Source organism: Anopheles gambiae, chromosome 2, assembly GCF_943734735.2.
Source record: "Anopheles gambiae chromosome 2, idAnoGambNW_F1_1, whole genome shotgun sequence".
Taxonomy (NCBI): Eukaryota; Metazoa; Arthropoda; class Insecta; order Diptera; family Culicidae; genus Anopheles; species Anopheles gambiae.
In genome coordinates, this window is record NC_064601.1 from 42295758 (window position 1) to 42323552 (window position 27795).

General features: G+C 43.2%; 7 protein-coding genes across 7 annotated transcripts; 4 read left to right on the top strand and 3 right to left on the bottom strand.

Annotated features, from left to right (window-relative positions):
- Positions 1-1113: 1113 nt before the first annotated feature.
- On the top strand, positions 1114-4169 carry LOC11175702 (uncharacterized). The gene is made up of 3 exons (XM_003436546.2): positions 1114-1940; positions 2132-2281; positions 2402-4169. The coding sequence occupies exons 1-3, from the start codon at positions 1248-1250 to the stop codon at positions 4124-4126; spliced, it is 2568 nt and encodes an 855-aa protein (XP_003436594.2). The 5' UTR covers positions 1114-1247; the 3' UTR covers positions 4127-4169.
- Positions 4170-5048: 879 nt separating this feature from the next.
- LOC11175866 (uncharacterized) lies at positions 5049-8550 on the top strand. Its single transcript, XM_003436547.2, has 3 exons — positions 5049-6000; positions 6066-6215; positions 6298-8550. The coding sequence occupies exons 1-3, from the start codon at positions 5296-5298 to the stop codon at positions 8017-8019; spliced, it is 2577 nt and encodes an 858-aa protein (XP_003436595.2). The 5' UTR covers positions 5049-5295; the 3' UTR covers positions 8020-8550.
- On the bottom strand, positions 8517-14643 carry LOC11175655 (uncharacterized). Its single transcript, XM_061649741.1, has 6 exons — positions 13864-14643; positions 13663-13794; positions 13193-13594; positions 9420-10127; positions 9201-9332; positions 8517-9132 (listed from the first exon to the last, which is right to left on the bottom strand). Exons 1-6 carry the CDS (start codon positions 14539-14541, stop codon positions 8728-8730), a joined length of 2457 nt encoding a protein of 818 aa, XP_061505725.1. The 5' UTR covers positions 14542-14643; the 3' UTR covers positions 8517-8727.
- Positions 14644-14821: 178 nt separating this feature from the next.
- Positions 14822-16913, top strand: LOC11175923 (uncharacterized). The gene is made up of 4 exons (XM_003436550.2): positions 14822-15478; positions 15542-16273; positions 16332-16437; positions 16534-16913. The coding sequence occupies exons 1-4, from the start codon at positions 15281-15283 to the stop codon at positions 16722-16724; spliced, it is 1227 nt and encodes a 408-aa protein (XP_003436598.2). The 5' UTR covers positions 14822-15280; the 3' UTR covers positions 16725-16913.
- A 156-nt stretch (positions 16914-17069) lies between these two features.
- LOC3290895 (uncharacterized) lies at positions 17070-18887 on the top strand. The gene is made up of 3 exons (XM_559533.7): positions 17070-17577; positions 17665-18523; positions 18592-18887. Exons 1-3 carry the CDS (start codon positions 17365-17367, stop codon positions 18789-18791), a joined length of 1272 nt encoding a protein of 423 aa, XP_559533.7. The 5' UTR covers positions 17070-17364; the 3' UTR covers positions 18792-18887.
- Positions 18888-19063: 176 nt separating this feature from the next.
- LOC3290894 (uncharacterized) lies at positions 19064-23451 on the bottom strand. Its single transcript, XM_310298.7, has 8 exons — positions 22942-23451; positions 22715-22877; positions 22145-22652; positions 21883-22053; positions 20206-20906; positions 19818-20111; positions 19521-19737; positions 19064-19449 (listed from the first exon to the last, which is right to left on the bottom strand). Exons 1-8 carry the CDS (start codon positions 23310-23312, stop codon positions 19256-19258), a joined length of 2619 nt encoding a protein of 872 aa, XP_310298.7. The 5' UTR covers positions 23313-23451; the 3' UTR covers positions 19064-19255.
- Positions 23452-24622: 1171 nt separating this feature from the next.
- On the bottom strand, positions 24623-27658 carry LOC3290897 (uncharacterized). Its single transcript, XM_559536.6, has 4 exons — positions 26087-27658; positions 25648-25810; positions 25081-25588; positions 24623-24987 (listed from the first exon to the last, which is right to left on the bottom strand). Exons 1-4 carry the CDS (start codon positions 26455-26457, stop codon positions 24818-24820), a joined length of 1212 nt encoding a protein of 403 aa, XP_559536.3. The 5' UTR covers positions 26458-27658; the 3' UTR covers positions 24623-24817.
- Between the last annotated feature and the right edge of the window lie 137 nt (positions 27659-27795).

Here is a 27795-nt window from a genome sequence, read left to right on the forward strand (position 1 = left end):
ATACATTGTGGAAACTTAGTTCAAAGTTTTTGATCAAAAATATGCTTATATTTTTTCTAGACATGCTTGTTGAAAATTACACTAATATTTCTTACGCTTTACCTCAAGGACCAGTACATGATGATTAAAGGATGTTAGACGGAAGGTTTCAGGCAAGTACTAATGCGATCGACAAGCGATCCCAAGTTCGATGGAAACGTAAGGTGAAGCAGCTCCTGCCGGACATCATACCCTTCCTGAGTAGGGAAGATGCAGTTAAGGAACAGGCTACCTCATAAAAACAAAGCTATGATTAAAAAAACAACTATCGGGAACATAAAACGCTTGATCTCCTATAACTGCTTCGCGCGGTGTATCGATGATATCATATGTGTGATACTTTTGGTCTTACATGGCGTTAATACCAATGAATTGCAGTTAGATGAAAAGAACAACACGGCTTACAATGCACAACATTAAAACAATTCACAGCTACAGCAAAATTAGTCAGTCATTAGAAATTTTGCTAAACCTGCATTGCAGAAGTTGGAGCGCCTCAGAGATAGGATATTGTACATCCAACCCCGCGTCAGTGTTTATAGAATACCTATAGCTTAAGATTGTATCCCTTGTAAAACATACAGCATAATTATAGGTTCAAATTATCGGATAGGACTACAGATAATATAGTTTTAATAGCTGCATATTTTCATATTTATCCGCCAAAAATAGACAAAAGAGGAAGTGTACTATTGCCATGCTTCTTCAACCCCTATAGTTGTGTCGTTAATACAATTGAACTATTTCCATTTTTTAGGCGGTCAAGGTTTTTGCCCCCGGTAGGGTAATCCATGATTGGATATTATTCTTAGCTGTAAATAGCAATTTCGAATCCCCCTAGCGCTCTTTCAATCGCCGCAGCTATACATGAATAAAAATAATAAACGTTATTTTATGCATCTTACATATTGTCAACAGATATCTTAATTACTTAAAACTAAGTAAAACCAAGACACTAACAAGAAAACGAAAAAAAACAAAGACTTCAGCTCCCGTTTTCAATGCCGCCACTCCACCAAATAGATAACGTATCTCACAGGGTAGGGGAGCGCGCGAATCAACGCCACGCGTAAACAGCTCGCTTGAAATTAGTAATGCGCGAGCATCCGACTAGAACGGTTCGGTGTTTTGAAGAGATTTCCCGTTTGTGAACGCATCCACCCTTTGTTCTGTCCCAGCATCTAATATTGTCGGCACACGGCTCAACGATGGCGTCATCGAAACCCGTCTCAATTCCGGAATGGATGACGAGCAGTTTTTTTATTGATGCGATCGCCAAAGCGTTCAACACTGCGGCAAGTGAATTCAGCATCGAGCATCTGGACGTTCGACCGGCCACGGAAGCCGGAGACAACTTTGTCTCGATCATGTACCGCGTGAAGCTGACGGTGCTGCTGAACGCCGAGCAGGATCCGAAGATCGTTTCGCTGATCGTGAAGGCGCTGCCGCAGTTGGGCCTCTCCGAGGAAATGATCACGTCGATGAACGTCTTCCCGAAGGAGATGGCCGTGTACACGGAAATATTGCCCGCCTTTGAGGCACTGTACAGTGAGCGAGGGGTAAACGTTGCCTTTGGTCCGCGCTGCCTAAAGCACTGCACCGAGCCGACGGACATTATCGTAATGGAGGATTTGAAGGATCGCAACTTTCAAATGGCCGAGCGCCAGAAGGGGCTCGATCTCGAGCACTGCCACACGTTGCTGCGACGGTTGGCCCAGTTCCATGCGGCCTCTGCCGTGTACTACGAGCGGAATGGACCGTACGATGCGAAGTTTAAGGAGGGAATGTACGCGGAAAAGAACCGCGCCATGTTCGAGCAATTCCAGGTACATCATGACCGTTTCATGTACGATGTGATGTGCAAATGGCCAAACAATGGGAAACTATACGCAGAGCTTATGGTGAGTACGAATAAGGCAACTAACGCAATGACTTCATAACTCTGTGCAAACAATCACAAATCGTACGATCATTTGATGTCATAAGGACTTTGTTCTAATGTCTCCCATCATGCAGTGTGCAATTTGTGGAACTAATTTTGTGGTACATTGCTCTCCCTTTCCCCTCTCTCACTCTCGCTCTGTGTTTTCAGAAAGGTTGGGGCATGGACATGTTTGATGCGTTGTTACGCATCACGAAACCTGACCCGGCCAAGTTTAACGTGCTAAACCACGGTGACATGTGGTGTAACAACATGATGTTCCAGTACGACGACAGCAGCAAGATCAAAGAAATAACGCTCGTAAGTAGGAAGAGGAACCCTTAACGAACTTGAACGATCCGACATTGGCCAATTCCGAACGGTTTATCTAATCCCGCAATCATACCCACACACACACACACCCACTACCCTTGATTGCAGGTTGACTTCCAGATGTGCATGTGGGGCTCCCCGGTAATTGACCTTCACTATTTCATCTTTTCCTCGGTGCGCGCCAACCTGAAACTGCGCGAGCTAGACCACTTGATCTGTTACTATTACGAGCAGTTAACCGAGAACTTGACCCTGCTCCAGTACGGCGGTGCGCGTCCCTCACTCCAAGACCTACACTCGGATTTCACCGAGCGGCAGCTGTACGGGCTCAGTACGGCCTTTTCCGTGTTTCCCATCTGCGTGATGGAGAAGACGGAGAATGCTTCGATCGATCTGATGCTCGACCAGGGCGACGCCGGGACCGCGTTCAAGCAGAAGATGTACAACGGACCGGCGTACGTCGAGCAGATGGCTCCGATCCTGGAGTACTTCTACAACTCCGGCGCATTCGACATCAACCAGCAGGGCAGCCAGCGTGCGGCCGAGATCGAGTGCGATCACGAACTCCACCTGCCGCTGTGGCTGGATCGACGTTTTTTCGACGACGTAGTAGCGGCCAAGCTTGGACCGTGCCCGGCCGGCGAGCGACGACACATCCGTAACGTACGTGTGGAACTTGCCACCAGCAAGGGCGATAACTACGCATCGATGCTGTACCGCGCCAAGGTCGACGTACTTACCCAAGGCACTGGTGTAGTGGAGAGCTTCTCGACGATTGTAAAAGCACCGCCGAAGGGTGTGCTGGCGGAGCATACGGCATATCTAGCCTTCTCGACTCGCGAGATACAGATGTACCGGGAGCTGTTGCCTGCGTTCGAGCGATTGTACCACGATAAGGGCGAGACCGTACGCTTCAGCCCACGTTGCTTGAAGGTGTGCGAAGCCATTCCGGCGGACGTGATGGTGCTGGAGGATCTGGCACACAGTGGCAACTACTGCATGGCGGACCGTCGTGCGGGGTTGGATCAGCACCATACCGAGCTGGTGCTAGAGCAGCTGGCCAAAATGCACGCAAGCTCGGCGGTGTTTGTCGAGCAAGGTAACACCCTTTCGGGTGACTTCAGCGGGCCAAAGGTGATTGAAAGTCTCAAAACGATGGGCAAGGAACTGTTTCAACCCATGCTGGACAGTTTGGTCGAGTTTATGGCGAGCTGGGACTTTTTGGCGCCCGACCACTACACCGATCTGAAGGCAGTGGCAAAGGACGCGTTCGATCAGCTGGCCACCATTATCGCCCCACGGGAGGATCGTTTCAATGTGCTAAATCACGGCGATCTGTGGGTGAACAATGTGATGTTTAGCTACGCATCCGGTGCCACAGACGCACCGACGGCCACCGGCGTTACGCTGCTCGACTTTCAAATGTGCTGCTGGGCCTCGCCGATGGTCGATTTGCACAGTTTCCTGTTCTCCTCCGTTCGGGCGGACCTGAAGCTTTCCCACCTGAACTACTTCCTGCGCTACTATCAGGAAAAGCTGGCGGACAGTCTGGTGCTGCTCGGGTACCGGAAGCGCATCCCAACGCTGCAGCAGCTGCTGGTCGACTTTAACGATCTGCTAATGTGTGGTTTGGTCAGCGCCCTATTGGCACTGCCGTTCGCGCTCGTTCCGAACGTGGACGATGCTTCGCTGGACGCTGTTGTTGAAGGCTCGACCGAGGCTGGACAACGCTTCCAGAAGCAGATGTTTGACAATGAGGAGCTGAAGACGCAACTGAAGGTCTTGCTGCCTTACTTCCGCAACCGAGGAGTGCCACGTAAAGGCAATTTGTAAATTAGAAATCTGTAGAGAGTAGAGGAAGCAATGTAAACACAAGGAGTAAATAAACTAATGTCTGTTGCTTAGTTCTTCTTATAAAAAATGTGTCTTTTTGTTTGCGTGACTGTTTTTGGTTATGCGTTTTAAATAACTAATGGTCAAACCGCAATGTAGCGGACCTACGCAACCGTTTTTTAACACAACCGATGCGTGCAAACACCGTCGTCAGCATGACTTTCAATTTCAGCCGTGCTTCATCCCATTCATCCCAATCATCTCCGTTGATTTCCTATACAAATGACGTAATTAGGCTACACATTATATCTTCCGCCTGTACCCATTGGCAACGCGCCTCTATCATAGTCGCGCGCCATTGTAGACAATGCGCGCGCGCCCCCCGCATCGTAAATTTGCAACCTTGTGCTTATCAAACGTTCCCCTATAAGGCATTGGTGCTAACGGACGCTCGCAAAATTCTTATCATTTGTCCACCTCCAAAAAAGGCCACAATTGTAATTGGAACGGAATTCGCGCCAGCAACCGTCTAAACAGAAGACCTCACAAAACAAACGGTAAAGATTGCGTGAGAAATCCGAACGCATGGCGGACGGGCGGTCGTGTGTGTGTGTGTGTGTGCTGTTGCTCTAAACCCCCCCCCTCCCACCCATCCCATCGATCTCGGGTGGGGGTCGCAATGTATATGTTTACGAGCAATAATAACAACGTTTGATGAAATCGATGCCACACGACACTGGCTGCGTTTCCGTCATGCGCGAAACCCTCAAAAACCGACCTGTTGCTCTCGTATTGGTGCCGGCGTTCATTCAAACGTTCCACGCAGAGACGGTGTACTTGAGGGTGGGGTAAAGATTACCAGCAAAGAGATATCCCCATATCGTGCAGAAACCTTTATCGTGGTAGCTTCGAACGAAACCGCCATCCTGTATGATACGGTCGTCGGTCGGTTCGGTCAACTCATTAGACTATCAGGGCGGGTTTAGAAAAGATAACTTTTACGCACACTTTCACACGGTGCCATTTTCAAGTCTCGCGCCGCCGAGCTTTGATCGTGGGTCAGTATTTAATAGTCGCTCAAAGCAAACGGACCAAACCTTCCCCAGTCGGTTGTGTAGTGAACAAGTGCAGGTATTAAAAACTATACAAATATAAGCAGTCAGTGTACAATGACATCATCTGCCAGTGCTGCGGTGAGTGTTCCGGAATGGATGACAAAAGAGTACTTTGTCGATGCGATAGCGGTGAAGCTGGGCAAACCGGCCACTGATTTTACGATCACCGACCTGGACGTTCGGCGCGCAACGGAGGCGGGTGATAATTATGCCTCCATTCTGTACCGCGTGCGCGTTTCGGTCCGTCTGCACAATACCGACGGCACGCCGCTGGACATTTCGCTGATTGTGAAGGCACTGCCAAAGCTTTCGCTGACCGATGAAATGGTGAAGATGATGAACCTGTTCCCGAAAGAGATCGCCATGTACACGGACGTGCTGCCCCGCCTGGAACAGCTGTACCATCAGGCGGGCCGTACCAGCGTGCACTTTGGTCCGCGCTGTCTCAAGCACAGCACCGAACCGACCGATGTGATAGTGCTGGAAGATTTGCGTGAACGCCAGTTTACGATGGCCAACCGGCGGCAGGGACTGGACATGGAGCATACGCGCCTGGTACTGCGCCGGATGGCGCAGTTTCATGCCGCGTCGGTCGTGCTGGAGGATCATCGCGGCCCGTACGGGGAGCTGTTCCGGGAGGGCATGTTCACCGAGAAGGGGCGCGCGATGAGCGAGCAGTTTCAGAAGGGACAGGCCGATTTCTTCCAGAAAATTATGGGATGTTGGTCGGAAAAAGCGCAACAATGCGCCAGCGTGATGGTGCGTATTGGTTTGTTTTACTACTGTTTGCGCAGCTTGGTGACGTGTGCTTCCCTCCTTTGCAGCAACATTGGGGCATGGATTTGTTTGACTCGCTGATTCGCGTAACCCGCGCCAATCGGAAGGGATTCAACGTGCTGAATCATGGTGATATGTGGTGCAATAACATTCTGTTCCAATATAATGAGGACAGCACGGTGAACGATATCTTGTTGGTAAGATTGTGATGCTCTTGCAAAAAAAAACGCTTGGAAGAAGAGCGAGGCGTTAACTTATCGCTTTCATGTCATATTCCAGATCGATTATCAGCTTAGCTTCTGGGCTTCCCCTGCAATCGATCTGATCTACTTCATGTTCACCTCGGCCAATGGAGATTTCAAGCTGTCGCAGCTGAACTACATGGTGCAGTACTACCACGAGCATCTCGTCGACAGTCTGAAGTTTCTCGGGTACACTGGTACCGTGCCGCTGCTGAAGGAGCTCCACTCGGACATCATCTCACACCATCTGTTCGGATATATGATTTGCTTTTCCATACTACCCATCTGCTTGATGGAGAAAACGGACGATGCCTCGATGGATTTGATGCTGGATCAGGGCGCGGCGGGCGAATCCTTCAAGCTGAAAATGTACACCAATCCGGTGTATGTGCGGCAGATGGAGCAACTGATGGAGTATTTCTTCGATATGGGTGTGCACGATTTGCTGCAAATCGGAACACAGCGCCCCGCACGTATCGACTGTGATCCTTCGCTAGAGTTGCCCCTCTGGTTGGATCGCGAGTTCGTAGAACACATTGTTGACGCTAAGTTTGGCACTGCACCTGAGGATAAGCGAACTGTCCGCAGCGTATACACGAAGAACGCAGCGAAGAAGGGTGACAGTTACGCTGCAGCCCTGTACTCGGTCAAGGTGGAGCTGCTATGGAAGGATGCTGGCGTGGAGGAAACACTTTCGCTTATCGTCAAAGCGCCACCAAAGGGAATTGCCGCATCCTACTCCCTAGATAAGGAGGTGTACGTGCGCGAGCTTTACCTGTACGAGCACCTGATTCCCGCCTTTGAAGCACTTTACCGTAGCAAGGGAGTATCGGTGAAGCTAGGACCACGGTACTACAAACCACGCGTCGGGTTACCGGTGGAGGTGATCGTGCTGGAAGATTTAACAATCTCCGGATACCGGATGGCTAACAGGCAGGATTGCTTAGACCAGGCTCACTTGGAGGTTGCACTTAACCATCTGGCCCAGTTCCACGCTGCTTCAGCGGTGTATAGCGAATCGGGCAAAACGCTACCCGCGATACTCACCGCATCGTCCGCCGACCGGCAGATGGCAGCAAAAACCGATCACATGTTTGCCCCTTCGCTGGACAGTTTGTTTGGATATATGAGAGAGTGGGATTTTGCGGGCGAATTTGTAGACGATTTGGAAACCGTTGCAAAACAGATCTACCAGCTGCTGGTGGACACGTGGACCCTCAATCCGGATGGTTTCAATGTACTCAATCATGGCGACGCCTGGCTTAACAATATGCTGTTCGCATACAACGACTACGATGGGTCCGTCGATCGTATGGCACTGATCGACTTTCAGTTTCCGTCCTGGGGCTCGCCCGTGTTCGATCTGATTCACTTCCTGTTCTCCTCCGCACGGGCTGATTTGAAGCTCTCCAAGCAAGCCTACTTTTTACGCTACTATCAGGAACGCTTGGTGCACAACCTGGTGCTGCTCGGGTACGGGAAACCACTGCCGACGCTTCGGCAGCTTCACCTTGATTTTAATGATCGTTTGACTGCCGCCATCAAGACTGTCGTGATCGATTTACCGTACGTGCTGGTAGACGACACAGACGATGCTTCGCAGGAAGCGGCCATCGTACAGACGGAAGTGGGGCAAAGGTTTCAGAAGCTTCTTTTCGATAATGAGCGCTACAAGGAGCAGCTGAAGGATCTTTTGCCATATTTCCGATCGCGTGGTTTGCTGACACCACTTGCCGCTAACAGCAAGCGAGATAAATGATTAAACGATTCAAATGAACACTAATGCAATTAATTTGTAAAAAAAATACATAGAGAACTCCAGAAGATAATAGAAAACAAGCTGTAGAGCTATTGACATAAAAGCTGAGCCACACATAAATCAGTAAACATTTAAAATGAATTTATGGAATAAGTTTTTTTAATACATCAAAGCTTTTACAGAGTTTACCACGATTTATTGGTTAATTCCCATAATGTTTTGGGATCGTCTCACGATTTATTCATCGTTTCCCATAGATTTTTGGTTCGTTCCCATATATTAATAGTATCGTCCGATTGGATATCAATACAATTGAACCAAAAAAAAATGGGAAACGACCAAAAAATCGTGGAAACGCACCAAAAAAGATATCCAATAAATTGTAAGAAACCCTGTATCAAGTAAATTTTTTAAACGACGCTAAGAGAAAAAAAATAAGCCGAGATAGATGATTGCAAAAACACATTTGGAAAAGTATTCAAAATCTAATAAACATATTTCCCGAATTTCTGGCACCTCGTGCAACTTCAACCTTTTCCGAATTTTTATTACTTTAAGTACTTTACATAGATTTAGTATACATTTATAATATCATTAGAATTAATTAAGATAAAAAACAAATGAAGATCTATAATACTAAAAAAATGAGAGTTTTATACAAGTTTCAACTCACCCTCCAAATACTAAAAGTGTAAAGGAAATTGTAGCTCACTTCAACAACCGTAATTCATAAAGCCTGGGAAGCAGCCGATCAATCAGTGCGACGTATGCCGGGTTGTTATACACAAGTTTCCGTAGCGCAACGCCTTCCGGTTGCTCGGATGTTATCATTTCCATATCCGATGGCTCTGTCAAACCAGACATCGTAATTGCTACTGCTTCCGATAGTGGCGGCAGCAATAGTACACTGCGACGCCTCATCTGATCAAGTAGCTCCGTGTACGTTGGAATCGATTTACAGTACTGCAGCTGTTGTAATGTTTTCACCAAATGTTCATAGTAGTATAGCAACAGCTCCTCCAAAGAATCACACATCAGTTCCGTAGCGGATGTGGCAAACAAGAACAACAAATCCACTACAGGCGACCCATACGATGCAGTTTGAAAATCCAACTGAGGAGTAGAAATACACAAATAAAGACTACCTTTTACTCGTTCAATGTGGCTACTATTATACTTACAAACCGTAGATCATCTGTCCCGAACATAACATTGTTGGGCCACAGATCGCCATGGTTTAAGACTTTCAGCTCAGAATGATGCACCTGCTGTGCCTTACAGCATTCACGCAGCAATTGTCCATCAAATTTGATCTGTACGAAAATAATAAATGAAAACGATATACGCATTGCTCATGATACACACTCCATCTTCCATCTTCCACACCGATCTTCATTTACCAGTGGCTGCAAGTATTCGGTAGGCATGTTACGATCACGCAAACTTTGTACAAAGGCACTGTATAACGACTCGTTGTGTCCGCGCAGTGCGTCAATTGTGCGTTCCGAAATTACACCCTCGGCAAAGAGATCCGAAAACGCTCCATTTTTCTCCACATAAAGCACCGATGCGGCATGAAATTTGGCCAATTTCTCAAGTATCCTTTTAACATCTGTTACAGAAAGACCGAAACTTTTCTCCCGCATCCGAAACTGACTGAGCGAAAGATCCTCCAGCACAATTACCGTGTCAGGGTTGGTAGTTATTTTGAATACTTTTGGTCCAAACCGTACCGTTTCTTCTTCGTTCTGCACGAGACGCTCAAAGGCGGGCAATAGCTTCTCGTACACTTCACTCTCTTTGGGAAAAACGGACATTAATTCAACCAGACCACTTCCGAATGCTGTGTCTGTTTTTTCCTTCACAATGTATGACAGCGATGTCGGCTTCGCAGTTCCTTTGTCAAACTTCAGCTCGATCAACACCCGGTAGATGTTGGACATATAGCCTGCCGTTTTTTCATTCGCCTTTCCAACTTCAAATGATGTGATTGTAAACGAATCAGTACACTCCAGGGAAAGATCGCGTACTATTGCGTCCTTAAAGAACTCGGCAGTTTTCCAACTTGCTTCACTCATTGCACACGGCGTTGCTTTTTCCGTAAGAAATTAAAAATAATACTGAGCAGAGTGTTCGCGTTGTTGCTGATACTGGACTGAGCGTGCATATTATAGTGAGAGATAAAGCATTACATAAGATAATGCAACCCTGACGAATACAACGAGCATCGTTCGACACTAATCGGAACTAGTAGGTGTAATTTATCGTTCTTCCTTCCTTCTTTTAATTTATGAATGCTTAAACTAACTTAACCTAAAATACAAAATGATGTTATACAAAATTTGTGTGTACTACATATTTTTTTACAGCATATAGTTTCGTAATTTAAATTTACTTTGTAATTAGCAGGATTGTAACCAAAACTACAAATGGTTGTTATTTTACAACTCTAATAGCGAATACGAAAACTCAACTTATCCAACTATTTTCATGCAGAGTTCTTCTAGCCAGCTCAACACCACAAGCAAACAATTCAATCCCGTATTATATATTTCAACAGTAACATTGGAAATTTGAATGATCTGTCATTGGGGGGTTTTGCGATTCTAGCCAGCTTTTGTAAATGAAGTTTGACACTTAGAGGCTTAAATCACTCTGTACCAAAGTACTCCATACAAAACCACACACTAAACTAAATTATTTAAGCCTGAAACATATGTACACAAACGCCGATTCGTCGCAGGTTTGATCAGGTTAGATCAAGAATGATTGATGTTATTTTGTTGAAGCTTAAATATTTTGTCGAGAAATGTTAAAAACTGTTTGATTTGATTTTTTGAAATTTTTTAAAAGTACTTATTTCAAAAAAAAAAAAATATAATTATATAAAAATCTATCCTTGTTTGTACCAAAATGAGTTGATGTATAAGATAGGTTTATCCAGTACAATTTGACGTCTAAAAACATAAAGAAGAAGAAACCCTCATTTGACAGTTATATCCATAAAAACTGGATGCTTTGAGGATTTTCTTATGTACTCTTTTCTAAATCTATCCTAAATTTTCACAACTTTTCACAATATATAAGAACAATTGGAGGTCTGTTGAATGAAACAAAAGAATACATGCACAGGTAATCTGATAACTTCCTCGCTTTAAGTATAAAACCGTAATTGGTTCGGTTGGTACACTACTCTTTGTTTGCTGGCTGAACGGATTCAATAATTGTTGCCTATGTATCAGACTTTGCGAAGGAAATGTTTTGTTGGAATCCTCACACTTTCACATAATAGTTTTAATCAAAGAACTGGTCGTAGCGTTAGTTTTCTGGACCAGTTCTTTCTTGGTCCTACGCTTAAGTAAAACCTCATACCATTTTGCGAAATACCGCTTGAATTTGAAGTCATACTAGATTTTGCTATGAAACAAACTATCAAATTGTGTGTCGATGCATTGTTGAGGAAGACCACCATAAGCCATAACTATAAACTTTAGTTTGTCCACATACTCACTTTAGTTTGTACATAAATGGAGAAATCCAAAGTGACGGAATGTAACTGTCAAATAGATACAACCAGAATGATCAATATTGTTCCACTGACTTGCTCAATTTTCAGTTTTTTTGGCTTATATTATAGGAGAGGCCATTACACAGTGGCCATAATTAGCTACATTTCGATAGTTTAACGCTTTTGTAACAGTTTCCTTGTGCTGGTACTGTAAATTAGCTGTGCTATACGTACATTATGACAGGAGTGTAAAGTATCATCCATTTAAAAAAAAATCATAAGAGAGTAAATTTGAATGTTATTTGCATGTTGTAGGACCTTGCAAATACTAATATGTCTCGAAAATTAGTTGCGAACAAAATCATAAGCAAAATCAACCCCTAAAAAAACAAAGTATCATTACTATAAAAATTATCGAAGCTATTAAAATTAAAGCGGTAACACTAGTATTTCAAAGTATTTGACAGGTCGTGTTTTACTTACACTTAAACCTAATCTTAAATATTACGTACGAATGTATTATGCTTTTAATATTCACATCTATGAAAAGGCTACAAAATAATGTTAACATCCCAGCTGTGATTTATACTTCATACTTATAATCTTATTCTTGAAAATTTGCTCAAATGCATTTTCTCCGTCCTATAAATATGATTGCAGTAAAAACTCGTAATTCCAATGCCTACTATTTAAATTAACTTTGTTTTTATTATCCCTTTCAAGATAATACTATTAGAAGAAGTAATTTGGCCTATACTTCTTAAAAACTTATAATTACAAAATATGATGTAACTTATAAAGTTGAGAATCTTGATTTTTGGACACAAGCTTGATAATAAGTCATTCTACAATGTGTAGTACTAGGGAAAACATGAGTATAATAAACTCTATAATTTTTACCATGTTGAAGACAAATATTTTATTTATTTGAAGTTTTCTTGCTATAGTTACTCTCATAAATTTCATAAAAATTAAATAATTAAAGCAAATAAGGCATCGTTTCAAAGATTATGAAATAAACTTTCTAAAACACTATTAATTTTCAACATAAAATAAGTACTTTATGAAATATTGTAGTTGAAAGATGCTCCTTACATTTGCCTAAATACAAAGGATTTGAAACATTTTTCAAGTTTGACATTTTTTTTCCTTGCAATCCACGGAGTTTAGAAGCCTATTTTTTGTCTTTTGTAATGTAATAACATCTGCTTTAAAGCAAAAATACTACCGGTATTGAAATTCAAAAATAAAAAAAGATTTTCATTCCGGCCTGCTTCCAGTGTGCATTGGTTGCTTTGTGTACTTTAGACACATAGAGGGCAAAATTGAATTAAAGTTTAAAGATTTTTTTTTATTGGAAATGAAGCTTAAAGTTTAGAGCTGGCTAGAGAAAAATTATAAGGTATTTTTCATACTTTAGCATGCTTTTACACGAACATGTTGCAACAATTTTACATATTTTTACATGCTTTTATTGTAGCCTCGTGCAACTTCAACCTTTTCCGAATTTTGACTATAAGTACTTTAAACTTAGTATCAATTTGTAATATAATTGGATTAAGATAAAAACAGATAAAGCTCACACATACAAATAATACTTAAATATTGTGAGTTTAACACAAGTTTATTTCACTCCCATTAAGGATTAAATGAAAATGTAGCTCATTTCAACAACCGTAATTCATAAAGCTTGGGAAGCAGCCGATCAATCAGTGCGACGTATGCCGGATTGTTGTACACAAGTTTCCGTAGCACAACGCCTTCCGGTTGCTCGGATGTTATCATTTCCATATCCGATGGCTCCGTCAAGCCAGACATCGTAATTGCTAATGCTTCCGATAGAGGCGGCAGCAATAATACACTGCGACGCCTCATCTGATCAAGTAGCTCCGTGTACGTTGGAATCGATTTACAGTACTGCAGCTGTTGTAATGTTTTTATCAAATGTTCATGGTAGTATAGCAACAGCTCCTCCAACGAATCACACATCAGTTCCGTAGCGGATGTGGCAAAGAAGTATAGCAAATCTGCTGCAGGCGACCCATACGATGCAGTTTGAAAATCCAACTGAGGAGTAGAAATACACAAATAAAGACTACCTTTTACTCGTTCAATGTGGCTACTATTATACTTACAAACCGTAGATCATCTGTCCCGAACATAACATTGTTGGGCCACAGATCGCCATGGTTTAAGACTTTCAGCTCAGAATGATGCACCTGCTGTGCCTTACAGCATTCACGCAGCAATTGTCCATCAAATTTGATCTGTACGAAAATAATAAATAAAAACGTTATAAGCATTGCCCATAGAGCATGTAACTGATCATCTTTTACCAGTGGCTGCAAGTATTCGGCAGGCATGTTACGATCACGCAAACTTTGTACAAAGGCACTATATAACGACTCGTAGTGTCCGCGCAGTGCGTCAATTGTGCGTTCCGAAATTACACCCTCGGCAAAGAGATCCGAAAACGCTCCATTTTTCTCCACATAAAGCACCGATGCGGCATGAAATTTGGCCAATTTCTCAAGTATCCTTTTAACATCTGTTACAGAAAGACCGAAACTTTTCTCCCGCATCCGAAACTGACTGAGCGAAAGATCCTCCAGCACAATTACCGTGTCAGGGTTGGTAGTTGTTTTCAATACTTTTGGTCCAAATCGTACCGTTTCTTCTTCGTTCTGCACGATACGCTCAAAGGCGGGCAATAGCTTCTCGTACACTTCACTCTCTTTGGGAAAAACGGACATTAATTCAACCAGACCACTTCCGAATGCTGTGTCTGTTTTTTCCTTCACAATGTATGACAGCGATGTCGGCTTCGCAGTTCCTTTGTCAAACTTCAGCTCGATCAACACCCGGTAGATGTTGGACATATAGCCTGCCGTTTTTTCATTCGCCTTGCCAACTTCGAATGATGTGATTGTAAACGAATCAGTACACTCCAGGGAAAGATCGCGTACTATTGCGTCCTTAAAGAACTCGGCAGTTTTCCAACTTGCTTCACTCATTATGGATCACACACGGCGTTGCTCTTTCTGTCTGAAATCAAAAATAATACTGAGCAGAGTGTTCGCGTTGTTGCTGATACTAGACCGAGTGTGCATATTATAGTGAGAGATAAAGCATTACATAAGATAATGCAACCTTGACGAATACAATCGAGCATTGTTCGACACTAATCGGAGCTAGTAGGTGTAATTTCCCTTTTTTCAATTTTTTAAACTAACGTGAAATGATAATATTATTCAACACTTTTGTGTACTAAATAAAGTTTTTTTTATAGGTTTTGTCTTTTAGAGCGTGTAGTTTCGTAATGTTACCTCAACAACGGGTTTTTTTACATGGATTTTCTGAAAGCAGTTTTATTTTTTTTGTAATGATGATTAGCACACATGATGATCATCTTTAAAATAAAATAAAATAGTATCAAACCAGGCAAAGAAAGGCGCTGCCAGACTCTAGACTCTTAGGTAATGCCCCAGCTGTGCTTATCGGTTAGCAAAATTTAGGAATGAAGCTTTTATCAACGAACCTACCTCACACATTACTGCAATACATAGTCATAATGTGCTATCAGTATGTAAAAAATAAAACAATAATTGATAACACCAGTACATCTGAGTCGTACTGAGTTGGTACGGAGTCGGTCATTGGACGGCAAAGTGCTGCGGAACTGAATCGCGCCGGAAGTGTTTTGCTGTGTATAGGAATTTTGCTACACTCATCAGGACTTCAGGTGCTCTTGAAATGGCCTGCTTCGAGTGGATCAATAACGACCTGCTGACGGGGCTACTGTCTGAGCAGCATGGAACCAGTTTCAAGCGGCTAATTGCCTACGATGTTAGCTTTGCCACCAAAAAGGGAGATAATTATGCGAGTGAAATGTATCGTGTGTCGGTGCAGTACGACATCGGGAACATAGTGAAGAAAAGGATAATTCTTAAGGTGATTTGTAATCCATCGAAATCAAGAACAATAAAATAAAACTTTTTATTGCATGCACTGCAGGTGATGCCATCGGGAGAACTACAGCAAAAAGTCATGGAGGAGAACAGTATCTACTCTAGGGAGATAGTAATCTACAGTCAAATAATGCCCAGGATATACGAGCTCTTAAGGTCGATTGGTGATGTTTCGATTATTTCGCCGCTCTGTTTGACCACCGCCAACACACCCAAGCAGATGCTCGTGTTTGAGGATGTTAGCGAACAGAGCTTTAAGATGATGGATCGTCGCCTTGGATTAGATTTAGACCATGCTCGCTTGGTGATTGTAAAGCTTGCCAAACTGCACGCCTGCTCGCGGATTGTGTACGAAGCTGAACCGACTCTGTTTGACCTCATGATGGAAGGATGCATTTCAGATGATCCCAAGAAGCAAACGTTCTTACCCTACTATCGACGGTGCGTTGGTCAGGTCATGCGTTTAGTGCAGCAATGGAACAAGGATGGAAGATGGAACTCGATTCTGGGAAAACTGGACAAGCTTCAGGACAAGATTATTCCCTACGGATGTGATGTTTACCACCGACGGGACGATTGCTTTAACGTACTTAATCATAACGACATCTGGGTTAACAATATGATGTTTCAATTCGAGCCGGGAACGGGAGTGAAAGATGTTCTGCTGCTGGATTATCAACTGTCCTTTTACGGTTCTCCAGGGATAGATCTTAATTTCTTGCTGTACGGTTCACTTCAACCGGAAGTTCGCAAATTACATCTCATGGAGTTAGTACAGGTAAGTTTTGCTGGAACCAAAATGGAATTCAAAATAATACAAAACGACCCACTTTTAGCTCTATCACACTACGCTCTGTGGAACGTTGGAGCAACTGCACTACGGAGGAACCATCCCCAGCCTGCCAGACATCCACGTGGAAATCATTCGCAAGGGATTCCACCGTAAGCACATACAAACTGCATGACATTAACCTTCCCACTTTAGAGGGTAAGATAAGAAAGTTTATAACACAGTTTTACTGCCTTCGTCCGCGACAGGTGTCAACGGCGTCTTTCAGCAGATGCCCGTTGCCATGATGGAACGTTCGGAAGATGCGGACATGGATTTGATCTTGGGAGAGGGTGAACGAAGCGAAACATGCCGTCGAGAGCTGTTTGACAATCCACGATACGTCAGCATTTTGCCAGCCCTGTTGCAGGAGTTTGATCTAGCCGGTTACTTAGATTAATCGTAACATTTCGTAATGTCTGTGCATAACGTCTAGCCGTAACGTCTAACAAAAGCAAACAAACTGGTCAGGTATGAAGCCTCACTCGGCGATAGTTTTAAACTTTCATGTTAAGCAAGATATTAAATATTTAGAAATAAACCTCCGACGACTTGGTGCAAATGCCCTATAATTTATGGATAGCATTAACTGCATTCTTTATCAACGATAGCACTTTAAACTCATACAGAAAAATAAACACATATTTATAGCACACTACGTCACTTGAGCTTTCGTCACTAGAGCGATTATGTATTACGAGTACTGGGCCGGTAATTGCATCAACCAATCCCAGCTCGGGGATGCAAATTGTACTCCAGATTGATTCAGCTAGCAGTGCATCTTGGTCACTAGTAGCGATACACACAGGTTTCAATTGCCCAACCAATCTAAGAAGCACACCTCGCAGATGATGTCTTTCTGGATGTATCAAATACAGCACCAACAATTTATGACACCAGAACTAGATCTACGTTGACGTCACTTCCAATGGTAGTGGCCGTTTAGTATAAAGACTAACCGAGCGGCAGGTGCTCACTCACAAAGCCTCCGTTTCTTGTGACTAACAGCACCAGTGACAAACAGTCGGAAGTAAAGAATAATGCCAGAAAATACCATACCAGCTTGCCTGAACGCATCCGCCGATGCACCGGACTGGCTAAACGAAGCGTACGTGGAGCAAATGCTGCGCTGCGCGTTTAAGGACGCATCAATCAAAGTGCGCAAGCTGGATGTATACTATGCCGTGCCGAAAGGGAACAACTATGCTAGCATCATATTTCGCATCGGTGTTACGTACCACTCCCAGTTACAGGTAACGATCTCGCCGGTTGATAACAGACGTGGTGCAATATGTTGCCATTTTCACTTTTCGACTTTTTGTCCATTCTTTCCTTCACAGTACGAAATATCACGCACCTTCATTGTCAAAGGCATGATCACGGAGGGAATTGCAGGCGAGAAGCTGCGCCAGTACGACGTGCAGCGCAAGGAGATGGACGTGTACCAATTTGTGATTCCCGAGCTGAAGCTCCTGATGAAATCGATCGGCGAGCCGGGCGAGCTGTATCCTACCGCGCTGATAGTGGATCGCAAGCGTGAGGTGATCGTGTTTAAGGATCTGACCCCGGACGGCTACCGGATGGTGGACCGGACGCAGGGCATGGACATGGTGCACATGAAAATGGCTATCAAGCTGATGGCCAAAATGCATGCCAGCTCGCTGAAGATGCGCGAGCAGCAGCCCAACATATTTGTGCCGTACAACACGTGCATCGTGACGCGCGAAACGGACGCTTTCTATCCGATGTTTGTGCACATCTTTAACGCACTGACGGACGAGGTTGGCAAATGGGGATCGGAATGGAAGTACTATCACGAGAAGCTGCAGCAGCTGGCACCGAACTTTGTCGAGTACTCACAGCGCGTGGTGGACAACGATCCGGCCAGCGATGATTTGTGCGTGTTTGTGCAGGGTGACATGTGGGTGAACAATTTCCTGTACAAGTATGATGGGCAGGGCAATCCGATCGATGCGGTTCTGCTGGATTTTCAGTACTGCACGTACGGCACACCGATGATCGATTTCTGCTACCTTTACTACACCTCGGCTAGGGATGACATCAGACAGAACTGTTTCGATGAGCTGCTCCAGTTCTACTACTATCAGCTGGTGGACTACGCACGACGGTTGCAGTACCGGGCGCGGTTGCCAACACTCTATCAGTTTCTGCAGCAAACGCAACGGAAAATGTTCTACGGTATGACCGGTACAGAAATACTTAAAATCATTTAATAATGATTTTCTTCATTTTTCTACTCACTATAGCTGTGTACTCCACCTTCATTGCATTACCGGTACAGATGAATGACAATACGGCTGATGCCGATTTCGAAGCATTGATGTGCAACGACGAGCGGGCACAGAGCTTTAAGCGCATGATTGTGGCGAACGACAAATACCAAACCATCCTGCGCGGTTTGCTGCCACAGTTCGATCGCAAGGGTCTGTTGGACAAATTGGACTAGACTCCATTTGGAAAGTCTCAAATATTCTTCTACCTATCTTTATTATCAATAAACAAAATCCAGTAAGGTCTGAAGCCTTTCAACCGCTGGGCCTGTAACAGTGGTTTAGTATTTGATCCGGCCTAAATTGGCCGACGACATGCATGACGCAGCAAAACTCCAACACACATTAAAATACACTGATGCGAAAGGGAAGGAAGGAATTACTGATAATAACAACACCAAGCTGATAACGCACACTGCTTCCAACGGCTTGTCAAAACTGACCAATGTTTCGTCCAAGCCTGCGGCTCTATGCAAACCAAATACGTGACCTAATTTATTTTATTGTGTATTACGGCACGATGCATCAGCCGGAAATCAATGGTCTAAACACAAAGAAATACGTCTAGAAATACTGGCCAATACCCTTGGTTTCCAAGTGGAACACATCTTGTGGGTTTTTACTCACAGGCAGAACCGTGTCAACCCTTATTGGGCCCGGTCGCCATGAGACGCGGTAGCAGAATGGAAAGAATTTCAATAAACTTTGGATTGCTGAATATCTCTTCCCGGGCGCGAATCGCCTCCTCGTGATCGCCGAGCATGTTCTCCGGCGTGGCCAGCTCGCTGTTTTCCAGTATCAGTGGTGGCACAATGCACGTCGTTACGATCAGCGCTAGAAAATTAAACCGAGCCCGAGATTAGCATTGTTGTGCTCCGCATTTTGTATGCAAATCAACTGCTTACCATGGTCGCGTTTGGTTGCCATTTCCGACTGGACGCGTGCCAGATCCGGCAGCGGACCGTCGTATTTGAATTGGCGCAGTGCATCTCGCAGCTCGTCGGTGTACAGCTGCACCAGCTCCTCAAACCCGGCCCGCTGGATCGCACTATTGGCGGATGAGTACAGCAGGTGGTTTAGATCGAATGCGGGCGAACCGACGAAGCTCTCCTGGTAATCCACCTAGAGCAGAGTGTAAGGCAAAAGTAGTTTTTGAATTTGCACATTTAGATGAACTGAATCTGTGCAAGCCGCTAGTGTACCATGATCACATCGCTAACCGTCCCTTCCGCGTCGTACTTCCATAGCAGATTGTTCAACCACATATCGCCATGGTTCAGCACGGTGAAGCACGTTTCGTCGCTTTCGTAGCTTTTCGCCTCCCTTTCAATGGCGTGCTCCAGAAATGAACGAAGGTCATCAGTGTACCGTCGCAGCTCGGGCACCTTCTCCGTCTGATCGATGCAATGCTGAATCGCGTTGGCGTAGAACAGATGGACGGGATTACCCTCGCTGGCAAAGCTGCTACTCGCAAGCACGCTGAATAGGTCACGATTCTGTAATTAGGTACTATTATCAATTAACATCTGTTGCTTTCCCACCATAGGATCGCGTAGAGTTGATGGGTGATCGCACACCCTGTTACGCTACCTTGCGCCAAAGCACAGCTGTAGCTGCGTGAAATTTGGCCAACTTCTTCACCGCCAGCCGCAGGTGGGGCTCATCCAGCCGTGCCCGTCGGTCCGGTTGCCGGTAGCCCTTGACAGCCAAATCCTCCAGAACCAGTGCGTGCTCATCTTCGTAGATAAAGCGCGGAGCAAACTGTGTACAGTCACCGTAGCTGGTCAGGAGCTCGCGTACCGCTTTCAGCACCGGTCCGTACACGGTTTTCTCTATACCGAACACGTTGAGCTGATCCGCGCCTTCAGCAAGCTCCGGGTTTGCTAGCTTCGTTTTCACAATTAACGACACCTTCTCCGTGCGGCCCTGCGGTTCCGCACTGGCTAGCGTGTAGTCTACGGTAGCACGCACAATGGCACTCATGAAATTCTGCCCGTCCGGACATCCGGCAGCCAGTTCGTACCGCTGCACCGTAACGTCCGCATGAAGGTATGTTTCCAGTACGCGCGTAAAATATTCCCGATCAATCCATTCCAGTCCCGGCGCCGGATCCGTCATGATTGCGGTAAACCCTCCGGCGATAATCTCACTCGTACAGGTGCGGCAACGCGATAACCGGTCGAACGGCCCGAAATTGTGACTGGCCCACACAATCAATCGCGATGTTGCTTTACAACTGGTCCCGCAAAATAAACGCATCCAATCTAAGCCCGGCGCGTCGGCTGCTGCTCCTCACACATACACCCAAGTCGTACGTACGAAGCGCACCTACACCAGCGAGCATCGGCCCAAAGGGGGTGAGATAAACGGTTGTGTCGAACGTCGACATTGAATCATACGTTATGCAGCAACGCTTTGGCCAGTTTGATGCGCTGGCCAAACGGAATCAACTGTTTGGTATCGAATAGAATACACCCTACACTGTGTCATGAAGGGCATGTCGTCACACATACACGTAAATCAAGGGAAGCATGTTATGCAGGCGTATTAAGGGGATTTCTTCCTGCAGGGGTTGATTTCGGTTTACAGGCTGCTGCAAAACAATGCTATAATTCATCACTATATGAATGGGCAATCGTATCCAGCTCCATCAATGATTATATATATATATATTTAATGTAGAATTTAGCTGTTATGCTAACATATTTTGTCTAATGTTTCTATCTCTTTAGCTATTCTAACAAAACATCGCACAAGATCACGACATTCAAAGGTTACGTAGATCAATTGATCTTTCACTGCTATTGTTAGATCGTTCATTTGTGATATTGGCAAGCCAAGAAAGCTCTGTCTTTACTTTTATTAGCAATCTATGGCAAAGCGACAAGTAATTCTAACACAACGGTTAAAAATTTCGTTTGAAGCTAAAAGAAAAGAAACGTTTTTTGTATTCATCTTGAAATGACGACCCAAAATGAACTTCTCTCTTTATCAATCATTTTATTGCAGATACCCATTATCATATTTGCCACCATACACTATCTCAGCTAAAACTGCCACGCGTTCTGTACCAGCACCGCACGACAGTCGCGTACAAATGACTTTGCGAATCTATGCTGGCTGATATCGTGGGTTGTTCTGGCACGCTTCGAACAATTACTTGCACAGTCGATTCTTTCTCTGCTAGCAACTGCTTTATGAAACGATTGCAATCACATGGTCTGACGTAAACGATACGGCCCCTCCGCACACAGAAATACTAAACGCTTGATAATGTGCCTTGATGTAGGAAGCGCGTTAGCTCGGTATGCATTAGCTTCTTGAACTCTGGATTATTGAGGACGGGATTATCTAGCTCTCCTTTAAGCAAAGCCTCGATATCGATCGCTGTTTGATCCATGTAGCGGAACGAGCTAAATATTGCGTAGTGGATTAGCTCTGAAATTAATAACAATGTTTTACTAACCTATGAACTGTGTCAAACAAGTAGAAACAACCTCATCTTCATAAAAATGGTACGGTAACTTACCTAGCGAAGCATACCGTAGAAGCTCTATCTGCAGATCCAGCAAGGACGGTATTTTCCCAAGATATCCGAGCCGCTTCAGTAAATCACTGTACTGTTGATAATACATATATATCAACTCAGAACGATGTTTGTCCTTCACCTCTTGAGTCGGTATCATATCCAGTAGATAGTACAAATCAACCGCTGGACTGGTCCAGCAACAGATCTGATAATCAAGCAGTATCGTATCGGTGTGTCGTCCTTCAGCATCGATTTTGTGCAGCATATTTTTACTATGAAAATCTCCATGTATCAGCACGTTTTGATACGTCTTCGAATGGTTGTAAAATGATACGTAAAGATCACGTATATTATCCTGGAACTTTTGCAATGGCTTTGCAAAGTGTGCAAACTCCGAATACGTCTTTGTGAGGTGCATCAGATCCCCAAAGCCCTTCGTGATCATACCTTCAAACCCTATAAACTTGTCACCCATTGAATAAGTGTGTCTTTCAGCAAATGTTGAGTCCTACACGTGATGAGAGGATAGATAAATAATGATCGACTCACTAGTACAACATTGTTACTTACAGCGCTTTCCAACATCACGGACGCAGCGTGAAACATAGCAATATCTTTCACTATTGGCTTCATATCGTCCAACGTGCTGATGAAATCGCCCATCACCCATCCCTGGTCACTAATATCTTCCAAAATCAGGATCGTGCGGGGTTTCAACGCACCGTAAATGTATCTATAATTATATTATATGCTCATTTCATATGTTCACTCCACTCGTGATAAACGGTAACACATACCGAGGATATTTGTACTCTTCTCCTATCTCTTTTAACATTCTTGTCATCTCCGGAAGAACCTTGCTGTACATTTCAATTTCTATCGCAAACAATCCATCGTCATCCAGAAGCTCCTTCTTCAATCCTTCAGCTTCAGGCTTCGTTTTCATGATGATGTTGGCCGATTGCTCTTCACTTGAACGCTGGGATCGATACGTGACGGTCGTGCGGAACATGACACTAGCGTAATGGTCCCCTTTATTGGTGCCCGGACGTAAAACACATGGCTTGATTAACTCGATCGTTGGATCGTTATTTGATTCGCGCATCACATAACGGAAGAACTCATCGTTCAACCAACCCGGAGCCTCAAGCTCGTCTTGATTGTACATTATACTAATAGCACACGTCAAATATTCACACGTTTACAAAAGTCAACGTGATGTTGAGATATGTTTACTTTAACAGCGTCAACCAAACTGTCTTGCTGTAACAAACTTCTCATCTTTAAATAGGAAAGCAACCATCGCACGGTTTTATCTACACTGCTGTTCTAGTGTTCGTGAGCGTATTCCACAAAACAGCAGATAAGTTTGCAAAACCACTCGAACTCTCCCCACTGCTAAACATCGTTCGAGCGTCAGCGCAAAAGAGAAACAATCATGAACAAACGGCGATTGGAATATCATCGCCGCTACCGAGAGCATTATCTATCCATAGATACTACAAACACCATGACTTAATGTTATGTTGAATAAATTATCTTCTATTATTTACCTATTTATCTTTTAATGTTAGAGAAGTATAATGCAAAAGAGCTAATATACTATAATAATATACTTTGTCAAAACTATTTTTATAATTATTTTCACTATTGTTACATTTACTAAAGCAGCAAAACGCCTCCGTCGTGTTCCAACCTGCTGCGAAGGTCCCTGTGATTCGAGCAGCACTATGCCCGCTGTCTTGACGAGCCAGGGTAACCAAGAAGAAATAAAATAAAGCAACCTTTGTATATAGGCAACTGCAACTATCGATCCTGTTCGATCGAGTTTGGAAAAGTGGCTGATTATGTTGTATATCAACACTGAAATTTTCTGGTATGGATTTTTGCTCATACGTCAGCTATTTCAATATTCAAATATTTCAAATATCAAGACGACAGTTTGCAATCAACCCATTATAATAACTTTATTATTTATTTTAAAAAAATTATACAATTTTTATTTGATTTATAAAAATAAAATAATAACAAAAGTAATAAAAACTATAACAATAATCATAACCATAATCATAATAATTATAATAATCACAATCATTATAATAATAATAAAAACAATAATAATGATAAAAATAATACTAATAACAACAACAATAATAATACTAATGAGAAAAATAATAATAATATGCTTTGACTCATTTTCCGTGGTATTCGAGTATCCGGGCGAGATCGAGTGCGATAAACGGCGCTCCACTCTAATGATAATAATAATAATAATTACAATAATTATAAAAAGGATAATAAAAAACGAAAACAATAAAATTCATATCGGCTTCCTCATTTAATTTAAATAAAGTGTTTCAATCTAATTCATGTTTACATATTTTAAGTTATGCTGTTTGTTTAATCTTACGATTTCGGATTTGATAATTCTTTCGAGTTTCGGTATAACTTTTTCTAGCGTTTTATACTAATCAGCTATTGTTTCTCGTATCGCACAATTAGATGACAGTTTATTTCACGGAATCCACTTATACTTATGAACTAGCGATCGTGCCCGAAAGCTCCAAACTTAACGAACGACCTTCGTGTTTCGTTAAACAGGGCTTTCGTGCCTGAACACATTTATAAAGCAACAGTTCAACAAGCCATGAAATCTGTTTCGAATCAGCTGAATTATAATGTTCCTTGGTGTAGGAAGCGCGTTAGCTCGGTGTACATTAGCTTCTTGAACTCTGGATTATTGAGGACGGGATTATCGAAATTTCCTTTCACCCATGCCTCTACATCTATATCATTTTGATTCATGTAGTGAATCGGACTAAAAATGGCGTAGTGAAACAACTCTGAAATTAATGACAAATTTTAAATTAAAGATAAAGATGGACAAAACGTAACGAAGACAAACGTTTCTTCATGAAAACACTATAGAAGCATACCTAGTCCAGAATGTCGGAGCAGCTCTATCTGCAGATCCAGCAAGGACGGTATTTTACCCACATATCCTAGTCGCTTCAGTAAATCACTGTACTGTTGATAATACATATATATCAACTCAGACCGATGTTTGTCCTTTACTTTTTGAGTCGGTATCATATCCAGTAGATAATACACATCAACCGCCGGTGTGGTCCAGCAACAAATTTGATAATCAAGAAGTATCGTATCGGTGTGTCGTCCTTTAGCATCGACTTGATGGAGCATGTTTTTACCATGAAAATCTCCATGTATCAGCACGTTTTGAATCGTTTTTGACTGGATGTACGATGATACGTAGAGCTCTCGTAAATTATCCTGGAACTTTTGCAATGGCTTTGCAAAGTGTGCAAACTCTGGATACCTCTTTGTGAGATGCATCAGATCCCCAAAGCCCTTCGTGATCATGCCCTCGAAGCCTACAAACTTGTCACTCATCGAATATGCGTGTCTTTCAGCAAATGTTGAGTCCTACACGTGATGAAAGGATAGATAAATAATGATCGACTCACTAGAACAATATTACTTACAGCGCTTTCCAACATTACGGACGCAGCGTGAAACATAGCAATATCTTTCACTATTGGCTTCATATCGTCCAAATTGTTGATTAAATCACCCATCACCCATCCCTGGTCACTAATATCCTCCAAAATCAGGATCGTGTGGGGCTTCAAAGCACCGAAGATGTATCTAAAATGATATCATATACTTATGTCATATGTTTACTACACTCTGCATGAACCAGTGGTGACCGTTTAACCTTTTTGCAGCTTTTTCGCCATGTAGGGTGCATGCAAAATTTCATTCCCTACTCACAAGTCCATGAGCGGGGGGAGAGATGAGGGCAACCCATGGTATTTAGCGAATTTGTGATAAAAAAAATCCTCCCCCAAAAAAATTAAAATTCCGCCTTGGGAGGGAATTCCCCATCAGTTGAAAACCACTGAGATAAACGATAACACATACCGAGGATATTTGTACTCTTCTCCTATCTCTTTTAACATTCTTGTCATCTCCGGAAGAACCTTGCTGTACATTTCAATCTCTATCGCAAACAATCTATCATCATCCAAAAGCTCCTTCTTCAATCCGTCTGCTTCTGACTTCGTTTTCATGATGATGTTGACCGACTTCTCTTCACTTGAACGCTGGGATCGATACGTGACGGTCGTGCGGAACATGACACTAGCGTAATGGTCCCCTTTATTGGTGCCCGGACGTAAAACACATGGCTTGATTAACTCGATCGTTGGATCGTTATTTGATTCGCGCATCACATCACGGAAGAACTTGTCGTTCAACCAAACCGGAGCCTCAAGCTCGTCTTGATTGTACATTATACTAATAGCACACGTCAAATATTCACAAGTTTACAAAAGTTAACGTGATGTTGAGATATGCTTACTTTAACAGCGTTGACCAAACTGTCTTGCTGTAACAAACTTCTCATCTTTAAATAGGAAAACAACCATCACACGGTTTTATCTACACTGCCGCGCTCGTGTTGGTGAGTGAATGCAACAAATCTCTCGAACCTTACTCAACTGTTATACATCGAGCGCCAGCGTAAAGCAGAAACAATTTTTAAAATACCATTCACCATTATTTCAAGTCGTGTTGAATCAATTATTGTCACGGTTGGGTGCTGGAGAAATATAATTGTTGGAAATGTGTGAGTGCCCAACAGCCTGTCAGGTACACGAGGTACAAGAGCGAGAGGGAAGAATCAGAGAAACGATAAGCTAGGAAATAAAAGGGCAGGATGCGCCTGCTCTTGCCGTTTAGTCGAAAAAACGTTAGTTTCAATCGCTACCAGTGGACTAATTGACCTTTTTCCTTTTCCCTCATAAAATACATTTATCTAAAAAAATCCACCGTGTTTTTAACAATAATACCATATTTCATATTTCATATTTCGATGTATTTCAATGTTTGCCAGTATGGCTTTACATAACATATTCTTGTGTACTAGTCTACGAACCTAGATCGAATCTTATTATCTTAACAAAAGTAATGAGCCATTAGGACTTATAGAACATTGTAAAATGTAAAGGGCGCATAAGTACAAAAAAGTGAAAGAAGGGTATACATAATAGTTAGGACTTTAGGCGATTGTGGAAGCATGTTAGGGTAAGGTGGTAATCAAAGTGGTGGGAAGAATCATTAAAGACACTCAATGCACGTAGTACCGGGTCCCTACGACACATAGCAGTACGATGAGTAGGAATATTTAAAGGGCGATGCATACGAAGGGGCTAGAGGGAACATAAAAAGGGATAGAGGAGATCAAAGCCGAAACATCAGTGATATACAGCATAAGTGGGGCAATCAAGGAGGCCCGAATCATGGAACAACGGTCTTCAAGTGTCTCAAAACCCTACATGCCTACAAAAGCCTAATGCAATAAGACTTTTTATTATGATTTCTGGACTAGATTTCTACCATTGTTTTTTTTCTCCAGCAGATCAATTTTCCTGCTCTATGCTGAGCTCCAGCCTCAGATTATAAAAGTGTATATTTTTCATAGTCCATTCTATCGCACAATGTACTAACACAAGATTACGAATATACATTAATAGCGCTAAGTATATAGTCCAAAGTGTAAGATTCATTTGAACGACCCTATTGAGACAATGGCGGTCTTTACTGTCAATTATTAAGGTAATTAGTAGCAC

What these genes read in the sequence shown, in the direction of transcription:
- LOC11175923 (XM_003436550.2), top strand. Translation starts at nt 15,281, where the DNA reads ATGGCCTGCTTCGAGTGGATCAATAACGACCTGCTGACGGGGCTACTG. An exon ending in AGAAAAGGATAATTCTTAAG is followed by an intron (nt 15,479 to 15,541) that starts GTGATTTGTAAT and finishes CATGCACTGCAG; the next exon opens with GTGATGCCATCGGGAGAACT. An exon ending in ATCTCATGGAGTTAGTACAG is followed by an intron (nt 16,274 to 16,331) that starts GTAAGTTTTGCT and finishes ACCCACTTTTAG; the next exon opens with CTCTATCACACTACGCTCTG.
- LOC3290895 (XM_559533.7), top strand. Translation starts at nt 17,365, where the DNA reads ATGCCAGAAAATACCATACCAGCTTGCCTGAACGCATCCGCCGATGCA. An exon ending in CGTACCACTCCCAGTTACAG is followed by an intron (nt 17,578 to 17,664) that starts GTAACGATCTCG and finishes TTTCCTTCACAG; the next exon opens with TACGAAATATCACGCACCTT. An exon ending in GCAACGGAAAATGTTCTACG is followed by an intron (nt 18,524 to 18,591) that starts GTATGACCGGTA and finishes TACTCACTATAG; the next exon opens with CTGTGTACTCCACCTTCATT.
- LOC3290897 (XM_559536.6), bottom strand. Translation starts at nt 26,457, where the DNA reads ATGTACAATCAAGACGAGCTTGAGGCTCCGGTTTGGTTGAACGACAAG. An exon ending in GAAGAGTACAAATATCCTCG is followed by an intron (nt 25,811 to 26,086) that starts GTATGTGTTATC and finishes ATATCATTTTAG; the next exon opens with ATACATCTTCGGTGCTTTGA. An exon ending in CCGTAATGTTGGAAAGCGCT is followed by an intron (nt 25,589 to 25,647) that starts GTAAGTAATATT and finishes CATCACGTGTAG; the next exon opens with GACTCAACATTTGCTGAAAG.
- LOC3290894 (XM_310298.7), bottom strand. Translation starts at nt 23,312, where the DNA reads ATGTACAATCAAGACGAGCTTGAGGCTCCGGGTTGGTTGAACGATGAG. An exon ending in ACATCAAGGCACATTATCAA is followed by an intron (nt 20,907 to 21,882) that starts GCGTTTAGTATT and finishes TGTATGTGTGAG; the next exon opens with GAGCAGCAGCCGACGCGCCG. An exon ending in CGGTTAGCGATGTGATCATG is followed by an intron (nt 19,738 to 19,817) that starts GTACACTAGCGG and finishes ACTCTGCTCTAG; the next exon opens with GTGGATTACCAGGAGAGCTT.
- LOC11175702 (XM_003436546.2), top strand. Translation starts at nt 1,248, where the DNA reads ATGGCGTCATCGAAACCCGTCTCAATTCCGGAATGGATGACGAGCAGT. An exon ending in AACTATACGCAGAGCTTATG is followed by an intron (nt 1,941 to 2,131) that starts GTGAGTACGAAT and finishes CTGTGTTTTCAG; the next exon opens with AAAGGTTGGGGCATGGACAT. An exon ending in AGATCAAAGAAATAACGCTC is followed by an intron (nt 2,282 to 2,401) that starts GTAAGTAGGAAG and finishes CCTTGATTGCAG; the next exon opens with GTTGACTTCCAGATGTGCAT.
- LOC11175655 (XM_061649741.1), bottom strand. Translation starts at nt 14,541, where the DNA reads ATGAGTGAAGCAAGTTGGAAAACTGCCGAGTTCTTTAAGGACGCAATA. An exon ending in CCGAATACTTGCAGCCACTG is followed by an intron (nt 9,333 to 9,419) that starts GTAAATGAAGAT and finishes ATTTTCGTACAG; the next exon opens with ATCAAATTTGATGGACAATT. An exon ending in GGACAGATGATCTACGGTTT is followed by an intron (nt 9,133 to 9,200) that starts GTAAGTATAATA and finishes TCTACTCCTCAG; the next exon opens with TTGGATTTTCAAACTGCATC.
- LOC11175866 (XM_003436547.2), top strand. Translation starts at nt 5,296, where the DNA reads ATGACATCATCTGCCAGTGCTGCGGTGAGTGTTCCGGAATGGATGACA. An exon ending in AACAATGCGCCAGCGTGATG is followed by an intron (nt 6,001 to 6,065) that starts GTGCGTATTGGT and finishes CCTCCTTTGCAG; the next exon opens with CAACATTGGGGCATGGATTT. An exon ending in CGGTGAACGATATCTTGTTG is followed by an intron (nt 6,216 to 6,297) that starts GTAAGATTGTGA and finishes GTCATATTCCAG; the next exon opens with ATCGATTATCAGCTTAGCTT.